Consider the following 12,339-nt stretch of genomic DNA (forward strand, 5'->3'; position numbering starts at 1 on the left):
GTGCAAATAATCTGTAACGTGCCTCATCATGATTTCAAATAAACTTCAGTCCTATTAATAAAATGTGTTAATATAATATTTGTTTCCATTCTGTACAGACGGTACCCATATTCCCCTGTTCACGTCATGTCAGGTTTCACGAGGAGGATGAGGAGATCGTTCGGATTAACCCACGCGAACGCTCTTGGCTAACGGGCTACGAGGACTATCGGCACGCTACCACGGCCACACGCGAAAAAACACTGCGATCGGATGCCACGGACGCTTACGTTCACCTCGATAAGAGCGAGCCACCCAAACACGACTACACTTACTCTTACCCACACAGTGGGGATGGACACCTGACCCACAGTGGCAAAACGGGCATCGGTGGGGGCGTGGTCACAGGGCAGCCGAGGCCGCTGACGGCGAAATGGCTGCCGCGGCGCGTGGACGATGGAAGGGAGCGCTTGCGGTGCGTGTACTGCCAGAACATGTTCAGTCCGGTGGAAAACGGGCGCGGGCGCTGTCAGGAAGCCCCGGACCCCGTGCAAACGTGCATTCGGCGGGTGAGCTTCATGTGGTGCGCGGACAGCCTGCTCTACCACTGCATGTCGGACACCGAGGGCGACTACTCGGACCCGTGCTCGTGCGATGCCAGCGAAGAGCGTTTCTGCCTGCGATGGCTGGCGCTCCTGGGTCTCTCGCTGTTAGCGCCCTGCATGTGCTGTTACTTGCCACTGCGAGCGTGCTACCGCTGCGGCGTCGCGTGTCACTGTTGTGGCGGGAAGCACAAGGCAGCGGGGTGAGCAGCGGGACGGGACACAACAGTGTGGATGAGGAATGAATGAACTGCATTTGTTATTTTTTCCTTCCCGCTGTATTTCAGAGGGTTGTCCCATTAACGTTTCTTTTGTTTCAGTTTAACTGTACCGGACAGAGGTCCTAATATTTTTTTTGTTTTTATTTGTATTGGTTTTTAAAAGAGTAACCCTCAGCTTCCATTTAAAAAGACTACACGATAAATATTCGTTTATATATGAAAAGTATATATAAATATATGTAGATATAAATATATAAATCCAGGTACTTTATATTTTTATGCTTCTGTGCTTTGAAGGTTTGACTTACGTTCCCGCGTCTTTGTCTGTTCGTTTTAATCGATTCGTTTTTTACGTCACTGTTTGCTGTGTCTCTCCAGTCAGAGGCGTCTGTTTTAACTGTGATACACGTCCACTAGACAAACCCAGAGTCCAAAATAGTTGACCTGTAGGATGGTAGATCCCGTGTGTGTATGTGTGAGGTCTGTGTGGTGTGATATGAACACATTGCTATACAATTGTAAAGCAATTGTGTGTCTTTTTTGTCTCACAAAACATGTCTAGATTGCATTAACCCCAACAATCGATTGCAAAATAATTGTTTAAAAAAAATCAAGCATATTGTGGGACCATTGAGATGTTATTTTTTTATGTTGGTTTTTATCGTCATGTAATCAAGTACAGTAAACCATTACTCTTTACTGTAATGCATCCACATATTTTACCGCTAATAATTCATATTATTCTCAATGGCGATTTTCTTTACTGTAATACAGTATGTTGTGGTTTTAAAAGGGAGTGTAACATACACTACCATGATGTATAAAAATTAGGGATGCACCAATATATTAGCCTATAATCGGTATTGGCAGATAAAAGCATGTTGACAATGACAACAGAATTGCATTTTGTGAAGATTTCACAACTTAATACTTTGAAACAAGGAGTAAAAAGCAACACAATCTGTATTTATCTCTATCATATCATTTCTTTCTAAAGAGTACTTCATATTCATGTGTAGATTCTACGCCATAGCTATGCTGTAGGCTATGCCATAGGCTATTCCGTAGGCTATGCCGTAGGCTATGCACAGCTCTGTGTGGTCTGATGTGCACCTCAACAAAAATTTAACAACGTGTCCATTCTACGCAGACCGCAAGTGCTGTGATTGGTCCACTAGAACCCCTTACGTCAAGTAAAAAAGAATCGGCACATTTCTTCATAGGCATTTCTGCTTACGGTAAAAACAAACATGGGCCAAGTTGAGGAGTAATTTAACTCAAATTGCAATTTACCTCGCTGTCAATTTACCTCTATTAATGCTGGTCTACTCAAATCATACTGCTTCTGCTTCTTTGTTTGTGGGTTTACTTGCCAAGCTGTTTTTGCTTTGGCTGTTGCACTGCTACTGTGGGTTACACGCATGGATACTGCCTACGAAGAACTTTAATGAGCCCTTAAGTAATTAAATATCGGAATCAGCACAGAAATGTTGTATTGTTGCATCCCTAGTAAATATACAATCAAATATACATATTTTTGAAAAATGTATATGATACATGTTTTTCACATTAAAATTTTTTTTAATAAAGGTGCAATATGGGACTTTTAGCGGCATCTAGTGGTGAGACTGTGAATTGCAACTTGCAGCTCAGTCCACAGCTCCACCCTCCCTTTCGAAACGCATAGAGAAGCTACAGTAGCCACCACAGGACAAACACATCATCGTTTGAGACGATAGCGACTTCCATGTAAGGGGACCCGCTGTGTATATAGATAAAAATGATTCATTCTAAAATAATAGTTTATTTTTTAAGGTCTTTATACACCACTGATAATATAGTTATGTAGATTATATTGGATTTCCGTCAAGAGATCCTTTAAAAAGTCCCACATTGCACCTTTAAATATCAGTCATAGTAGTCATAGTGCAGAAAGTCATCATGGTCCTCAAAACAGGCTACATTATCTTAAAAAAAAAATTAATGTTTGAATGAAATCTGACAGTTTTTGTGAGATATGCCCAATGTGTTGTTCAGAATGTGTGTGTGTGTGTGTGTGTTATCAATGTTTAAAACTCAAAACCAGCCTCAAAGTTGATGTACCCGTCCTACAGGATGAAAACAAGATGTCTTTTTCTCTGCCTTTGTCTTAAGCACAACACAACTAGTAAAACTAACAAACAAAAAACCATCTGAACACTGTGCAAGTTGTTGTGAAGTTCTAAAACTATTTCCAGCGGCTGGCCTATCGGCTTCATCCTTCAAACAACATCGAGCCAATCGGTGAACTGTGATCCTGTTTGTCATCTGATGTTTTATGTTCTGTTTCTTCTCTCTCTCTATCCCCCCTCCCCTATGAGCTTCTGCAGTAGTACTATCTAAACGGTGAGCAGAGGAGTTGTATTTTTTAACCGGTGTCCAGGAGAATGAGTTATCTGTCTGTATGCTGCTCCTGAACACAATCTGAGATTAAAGGAAAGTGCCTGAATCATTTAATGCGGTCTTAAACTCTTTCTGTACATCTACGCTCACACTTATTTCGACATTATCAACCTTTTACTCACATCTGTAAATGATTTAGTTGAAATGTATTTTTCCTAACCAGGCGTTTGATAAATCGAGAGTTTGGCCAGTTGGACAGATGAATGCATGTCAATATAATTTGAGAGTCAATTGAGGTGAGCATATGGGCTGTGCACTGTACAAGTAAAAGCTGCTCTACTTAAAAAATTTAAATTACATTTTTTCACTTTAAGTGAAACATTTAAGGTGAAATTTTTTTTTATTGGTAACACTTCAAATAAACATTTTCAAACTAAAATTTTCACCTAAAGTGAGAAAATTTAAGTTGAAAAACTGAATTTATTTTGTTAAGCTGGTTCAACTTACTTTTTACAGTGTGAATGTAAAAATCTCATTCATTTTCTCTATAGACAGACCTACCATAAGTTTTAAGGCCATAATAAGTGTTTGCTTATAAATCCATTAGTCTGTGTGATTAAAATGTTAACATTTTCTTATTTCTTTTTTTTTCAAGTGGTTTTCTGGCAACCACAAATGTTATGTTAACATTAAACAATCTCAAGCTTTATGTATAATATTTGTATATATATATATAAATATATTGTAAAACATTCCTAAATGTCATTTTTATACTAATCTATCATAAATGACTTAAAAGTGTTATATTTTATCGAGAGCATCATTTGTAGTGTTATATTTTTGATGACATGATTTGAAATGTTTCTTGGAATGAGTAGTTTATTCATTCATAAAAGACTATTGCAATGTTTGCAATGTTGTGATTCATCTCAGGGCAGATTGGTTTGATTCATGAACTTGAACTCTAATAACTGAATTTGGAAACTGAAATTTCTATAGAGAAAATGAATGAATGAATCCTAAATACAAAACTCTTCTGATAAAGCCTGACAAATGGGTGTATGTCACACATCAGAAGATATAAAAAGTTTGTGTGTGTCTGTGGACAGGTTTAGCTGAACTCGTGAGCAGCACATTTCTAAAAACATCCTCACAAATATAGTAAAACTGACTAGTGAGGATATTTTTGGGGGTCCACGGTAGTTAAATTTGGCTAAGTAATTTTTTACTTTAAAGAGCACCTATTATGACATTTTTACAAGATGTAATATACGTATCTGGTTTGCCCAGAATGTATCTGCGAAATTTCCCCTAAAAAAACAATTTATTATAGCATGTCCAAAATGCCCCTGTGCGGGTCGGAGCAAAAACACCCTGTTTTCGTGTCTGTACCTTGAAATGCAAATGAGCTACATTTTCTCACTCCCTTACCAAAAGAGACAGTGAGTGTTTTCACTAAAAATAGGACTATCTCACTATTGAGATATGGTGGACAGCATACAACTCGCTGTGGACAGAAACTATGGTAATGCAGGACTGTCAGTCAGTCAGTGGCTGTGGGTGGGGCTTTATCAGTGTGACATCACATTAACAAGAGAATGGCATGTCTAATGAGACTGCATTGGTTTAATGGGCATTAAAAATGAGAAGTGGGTGGATTTCTTTTCATTGTAGATTGGTTGAGTTCACACACTGCTAACACACATTTATATCTAAGAGGATTTTGCATAATAGGTGCCCTTTAAATGTAAGAATGGCCACATCTTTGTGTCTGGGTTAGATTTAAGAATAAGGGACAGAAGGTATTATTAGCCTGATATGAACACCATGCAGATCTATGTGTGTTTGTTCCTGATTCTATAAGAAACCATGTACGTGAATTACATGTGAAGTTTACTTTCATACATTGAATTTCCTGTTTAAACAGGAAGTTTGGGTGAGACGTTTATGGGCGTATTTTTATCTTAAATAACCAATAGACTTGGGGATTTTACTTTAGATGCATTCAATTTTTGCTAACTGTAAGGAGTGCACTAGCATACAGATTTTGATTTTGATGTATTTATTTATTGTGAGCTCTTGAACAGTTTCGAATGAGCTAGACAGTCCCGAATGTCTCATCCAGCTTTAGAACTGTAACTACAAATAGCATCGAATACCAACATGTGCAGACATTTAGACTCACACTAAACTCGACACGAGTCCTCCTTTGTCCTCTTCCCACTGTTACGGCTGAGAAATCAGCTTACGGCCGACTAATGCATTTACCATAGCAAAAGCATGCAGCAGCACATCTACACCGCAAACGAAAGAAGCAAAACTAGAGCTTTCCGATACCAACAGATATAGCATTTGATAAACTAGTTTTGTTCTGGTTTTGTTATTTTGGTTTAGCTTAGTTGATTATGATAAGTATTCTGATGTGAAGGTTTGCTTACAGATTTTTTGATAGAATAGGCAACGCCATTTCATAATTTTGCACAAATATATTTGTCCTTTCGTCTGCTGCCGGTATCATTTTGTCTGCTGACAGCTTCGTTCATTATGATAAAAACATTTTAGCGTGAACATTTTTTTCTGTAGATGTCGTGTATTTTCTTTGCAAGAACTTTATTTTAACAAGCATTTTATTGTTAACATTTTGTCTGCTAACAGTTTTGCTTGTTTGAACAGGCATTTACAAATTTTCCCGTTTTGTCTAGTTTTATATTTAATTTTGTCTGCTGCCAGCTTTGTTTATTATGACAAAAAAGGCATTTTAGTGTTAATGTTTTTGTTTGCTAGAACGAATATATACTCATTTTTCCTGTAATACTTTTATCAAATTTATTTTTTTCGTCTGTTGACAGCGCCATGTAGTTTCGTCTGCTGACAGTTTTGTTTGTTGGAATTGGCATATACTAATATCGTTATAATACTTTTGCTGACACTCCATGTAATTTTGTCTGCTGAAAGCTTTGTTTGTTATACAGTGCATGCTTGCATTAACGTTTTTGTCTGCCGACAGTTTTTCTTGCTAGAACGAGCATGTAGCAATTTTGTCATAATGCTTTTGTCTAATTTTGTCATTTTGTCTGCTGACAGCTTTATTCATTATGACAAGAGCATTGTACCGTTATCATTTTGTCTGCTTATAGATTTGTAACAACGGGAATTTACTGATTTCGTTGTTACACTTTTGTCTAGTTTTGTTTGTTTGTCTGATAACAGCAGCATGTAATTTTGTCTGCTGCCAGCTTTGTTAATTATGACAAAAAGCGTTTTAGTGTTAACGTTTTTGTTTGCTAGAACGAGTAGGTACTCATCTTCCTGTATCCTTTGTCCAATTTTGTTTTTCGTCTGTTGACAACATCATGTAGTTTCGTCTGCTGACAGTTTTGTTTGTTAGAATTGGCGTGTACCAATATCGTTATAATACTTTTGTCTAGTTTTGTTGTTTAGTCTGCTGACACTCCATGTAATTTTGTCTGCTGATAGCTTTGATCGTTAAACAGAGCATGCTTGCATTAACGTGTTTGTCCTGCTAGAATGAGCATATAGTAATTTTTTCATAATACTTTTGTCTATTCTTGTCATTTTGTCTGCTGACAGTTTTATTAATTATGACAAGAGCATTCTACAGTTATCATTTTGTCTGTTACAGATTTGTTGGGAATGTACTAACTTGGTCGTAACCCTTTTGTCTAGTTTTGTTTGTCTGCTTACAGGAGCATGTCATTTTGTCTGCTGACAGCTTTGCGACTTTGTGACATATTTAACCAGATAAACCACAATCTTTTTTTGTGCATGACTGTCAGAATGGCCCATCTTCCTGAGTGCGTGCAGAATCGAGACGCCACCCAACCCTGCTCCCAGACTGCAGGAGGCGCCGTGCTGACGCTCCCTCAACTCATTCAGTATCCTCTCTTGCTTTAACATGGATTTATGAACGAGTGTTTGTGCTTAACGGCTTCCTCCCGGTTGGGAACACACACCAGGATGTTATTGTGTGTAATACACAACATGGGCTCAAAGTGCCTGTGTGCGAGTGATAGATCAAGGTCAATAATGATTAAATGGACATCGATATCAACATGTGTAGCTTTACACAAAAGAATAAGGAAGAGGGAGGGTAACAACCAACTATTATCCAAAAAAGTCTTCCCACAGTAAGCAGGGACCTCGGAAGGAGCCGTGCGTGCCTGTGTTCTTGCAGGCAAGAGAGGGCGGGGTCGGCATTGTCTCTTTCTCCGTGTACACCCTTGTTTGTTTACTTTGTGCAGCAGTTATCTGGCAACCTGTCGCAGAGGAGTTCACTGTAATGATTTTCTCTACACCCATTTGGGGTCAGCTGCACGTCTCTGCACTTCAAATATTGTCCCAGTGCATTTTTTAAATCAGTGTTGGGAAATAATCACGTAAGATTCTGTTATACTACATCTACAGTAGTATAACTATAGACAGTTTCAGCAGTAACAACATAAACAAACGGCTTTTGTGGAAAAATGTAACCCAACGTAAACTCCGCAAAGAATCAATAACAACAAAGTCCTTTAAGAGTAGTTTACCTCCGATAACAAGTTAAATAAACAACAACTAAATTACATTAGTTTAAATCATAGCAAAAGCATATCAAAAACTACACTAAGCTAACGTTACTGTGTAAAATGTGTACTATATAATGTCTACAATCTTAACTACAGATCGGATGCCAGACCTCCCGTCAAATAGCGGTAATTAATGATCTCCGTCTCCCCTCGTTTTTAGGAAATCAAAAAAATGTATATTCGACGAGCTATTTTTCAAGAGTTCAGTTTAAACACTAGTCAGACATTAAACAAACAGAAACCTGAAGTAAAGTTTCGCTCAGACGCGTAATCGGGTCACCGCACGTGACGATAAAACCGTTTATGGCTACTTCATAAATGTTACACTATAATTAAAAGGATTTGTCGGTTCAACTTAAAACAGTAAGTTACCTGGTTGCCTTATATTTTTAAGTTGAATTAACTAAAAATTTTTAGTTAACTAAAAAAAATGTTGTTTAAACGTAAGATAGCTCACTTCTGAAACAATTTTTGCGCCTGTCCTGAAAGTAAAACACCACCGTTTTTCAATATTTTACTATGTTCTTACCTCAACTTAGACAAATTAATATATACCTATCTTTTTTTAATGTGTGCACTGTGAATGTGTTAGCATTTAGCCTAGCCCCATTCATTCTTATGGCTCCAAACAGGGATGAATTTAGAAACCACCAAACACTTCCATGTTTTCCCTATTTAAAGACTGTTACATGAGTAGTTACACGAGTAAGTATGGTGGCACAAAATAAAACTTTTGTTTGGAGCCATAGGAATGAATGGGGCTAGGCTAAATGCTAACACATTCAAAAAAGCGCTGTACAAAGATAAAAGTGCACGCATTGAAAAAAGATAGTGATGTATTAATTCATCTAAGTTGAGGTAAGAACATAGTAAAATATTGAGAAACGGTAGTGTTTTCCTTTTAAAAAAATATTTTGATGTGTTAAATAAAAATAGGTTTCATTTACTTTACATTTATGCAATAGGCAGACGCTTTTATCCAAAACTTATTTACCCAGACATCAGACGACTCTGGGCCAGATTCACAATGGATCTGCTGATCCGGTGCCGAGTCGTCTGCTGTCTGGGTAACCATTGGTGAGTTGCTATAACTTATAAAAAAGATGAAATTGCTTAACTTATTTTGTTGAGTTGAAGTAATGCAAAAGCATATGAAAACTTTCTTTAGCATCGTACTAGCTGTGCAAAAAAGTCATAGATTCGATCCCAGAGAACTGATCAAATGTATACCTTGTAATGCATTTTAAAGCACTCTTAAATAATTGTTTTTATACTGTTTAATGTCCCAGCAAACAAACTTTGGCATACTGTACTAGTAGAGAGAAGCATTTACACCAGATTTTCGCTCTCACAATACAGTTGCATAATGATATTGATAGTAAACATGTGTCCGGTTCATTTCATACACCAATGAATTGGCTTGTTGTGCTCTGGATGGGTTCAACTGAACAGAAAAACTATTGGTATCCCCAGAGGGCAAATCAGTCATGTGTAGTGCAGAATGGTACTGTAAAATACATAACGTACAAATAACACTGTTTCTGTAGTCAGTTGCTTAAGTGTTATAACATGTCACTAAATAATTAGATGCTTTATCAGAAGGGACAAACAGCACACAAACCAATACGAAGGTCCTAAAAGAGCAACCTAAGGCTATGCATCTAAAAAGGAACATTTACAAAAATAACTATCATTTTATTCACAGTTTTTTATAAAACCTGCATGACTTTTTTGGGAGTACGACTTCGAGGGAGCAATAGCTTTAATAAATAATGGACACTTGTCCAAGTCTTCCTGTAGCTCAACTGGTAAAGCACTGTGTAAGCAGTGCAAAAGATGTGGGTTTACACAAAGTAAAATGTATAGCTTAAATGCCTTATACGTCACTTGGGATAAAGGTGTCTGCCAAATGCATAAATGTGATATAGTGTACAAGTCCTCATTCACTGTCAACATAAAAAAATACACTTTTGTGTGAACTATCACTTACAATAATTAACACAGTATTGAAACAGAGTTATAGCTAGTAACTTCGGTCAACTCAAAACCGAATTCTGCAGATTTTGTGCAAACATATCACCGGTCTCTGTGGTGTAAACTAGCATGCAGCGTGTAAAATACAGTGTCTGTGCAAAGCAGCCTGGACTTAATTTAAACAGGCCCCACCGAGTCTGACAGCCCCCCTGTTTACATGAATAAAATCGGAAACAAATGTGAACAATCACCCCCTCCCCATTCCTCTACACGCACACACATACATCCCTTCATCGGGCTACAGATCTCTTTCACTATGCATGACTGTTATATTACTTAGGCCTCTGAAAACCTAAGTCTTTTTAAGAAGTGGGACACAGACAAGCAAAAATGAAATTGAAGAGTAGAGAATACTTGCTTGACTAAACACATTTCCTCCACATGAAAGATATCCGACCAGACCTCCTAGGAGACGGAGATGAAAAATTAAGCATTTATACACGTATAATAAAAAAATAAAGGTTTAGGGTCACTAACTCATTTTTTTAATTATATTTTCCACAATTTACAAAAATTAATGAATTATTCATAACTATGTAATAACACAAAATATTAGTTGTTCAGATAGAAAGAGCCTGAAAAAAATATTTTGAAATGACACCAAGACCATTTCTATGGGTTCAAGAATAACAAAATACTGGCCATTTAAACTCTAAAGTCATTTTTTTCTTGTTTTCTATTTTGCGGGTGGTAAAACTCCCGTGGTCGTCGTTCAAATTCATTAAAATTTCGTTCACTTGTAGTTTAGCAATTAAACTAAATGTCTTTTACAATTTCAAGAATGTTTTTACTCTGCACATCGCCTGAGGAAATCCGAAGTTGCGTCGAGCGGAACCAAGACGGCAGCCCCGACGTACCTAATAGAGGGTATGCATTGACGTCACTTTTCCACGTGACCACACGGGAGCACGCCGTGTTGAGTGGCAAACGTTAAACAAAATGAACTAATATGCTAATATGCTTTGGAATGTATAAAACATTGATAACATACTTGAAAAAATACTTTTAAGTAGAAAGTAAAACCTCTGCTTGATAGTGACCCTGTCTGTGGACGGACGTTGGCATAAACGATCCATTTACTTCTCCTTTCAGTCTGTAAAACGATAGCTCAGAATTCTTGTTAATCTGTTAGTACAGTCTTTCGCACAACAGCTTTTTCCAATTTATACATGTTTTCGCTAATTTCACACTGTACACAAATGCTGATGCTATGTCTTTTGCCACTCAGTGGGCGTAACCGCAGTCATTTTTGACGAAGGTGACGTCACGTGCATACCCTCTATAGACGGTTTCAGCAGTAACAACATAAACAAACGGCTTTCGTGGAACAAACGTAACTTCCGGTAAACTCCGCAAAGAATCAATAACAACAGTCCTTTAAAGGGAAACCAGGCAAGTCTGCGTAATATTTCTCTACGAGCTCCCCCTAGTGTCTGAAAGTAAATGCTTTCAAACACACTGTCGTAAAAACGAACTGTTGTCCCTCCCCCCTCGGAACCAAGTTTATCAGCCTATTTCCAATCCAGTTAGGTTTCCCTTCCGTCAAGGGTTTTCAATGCTTCTTCCCTGGCTCTGCCATTTGCAACAATCGCTAGCCGTGTTTAGCTCGCCTGCCTCTTGTGTTGTTTGCTGTAAAGTGATACTGCTTCTCGCGATATCTGAGACTTTGCGAGACTGAAGGACACCGGGTCGGATACAGCGAAGTTGCAAGTGGGGTATTCTTCCTACAGACGGTAGAGGCGGGCGAGAGAGACTTAATTCGTTCGGTAATGAGTCATTTAACCATATACCGACTTACGAAGATGATTTATTAACATAAAAATGCTGCCTTGTGTCCCTTTAAGAGTAGTATATTTCTGATAACCACCCAAGGAAACAAGTAGATTACCTTAGTCCAAATCATAGCTAAAGTGTATCAAAAACGACACTGAGCTAATGTTACTGTGTAAAATGTTTACTATACAATGTCTACAATGTTAGCTACAAACCGGCCGCCAAACCTCCCTTCACATAGTAGTGATCCCCCCTCATCTTTAGGAAACCAAAACATTTGTTATTTTCGAAAAATTATTTGTCCCAGAGTTCAGTTTAGCCACTGGACACCATTAAACAGAGACCGGAAGTTAAGTTCCGCTCAGAAGCATAACCGCCAAAACGCATGTGCAAGAAAATTCTTACATTTCAGCATCTAGTTTAGCCGCATCCTTTAACTAAAATTTATAGAAATGTAATTTAACGTAATAACAATCTTGAGTTTTTACCCTGAGGTTAAGTTTAAGCAGTAACACATCTTTTCTTGGCTGCTTTTTCCGGTATCTATAACAACTCTATAGTAGACTATTTTTGATAAGTAAAATAAATAATTACTTTATTTCAAATCATAACTATAACTAAAGCGTATCAACTACTAACTTACACTGAGCTAACATTATACAATGCTACAGATCATTGAATTCTTGCCTGGCAGCCAAACCTCTGATCCATGCTCGCCGTCTCCCCATCGTCTTTGGAAAACCGAGACGTTTTTATTTTCGA

General features: G+C 37.8%; 1 protein-coding gene across 2 annotated transcripts in view; it reads left to right on the forward strand.

Moving 5' to 3' along the window:
• spred2a (sprouty related EVH1 domain containing 2a) overlaps window positions 1-3,298 on the forward strand; it is a 63,256-nt gene extending 59,958 nt beyond the window's left edge. For both annotated transcript variants that reach the window (XM_073860786.1, XM_055204454.2), the window contains one exon: window positions 99-3,298. In XM_073860786.1, the coding sequence (XP_073716887.1) occupies window positions 99-788 (690 nt within the window). In that variant the 3' untranslated portion in view covers window positions 789-3,298. The remainder of the gene's footprint in view (window positions 1-98) is intronic.
• Window positions 3,299-12,339: the final 9,041 nt, after the last annotated feature.

This window comes from Misgurnus anguillicaudatus, chromosome 3, assembly GCF_027580225.2.
Source record: "Misgurnus anguillicaudatus chromosome 3, ASM2758022v2, whole genome shotgun sequence".
NCBI classification, from domain to species: Eukaryota; Metazoa; Chordata; class Actinopteri; order Cypriniformes; family Cobitidae; genus Misgurnus; species Misgurnus anguillicaudatus.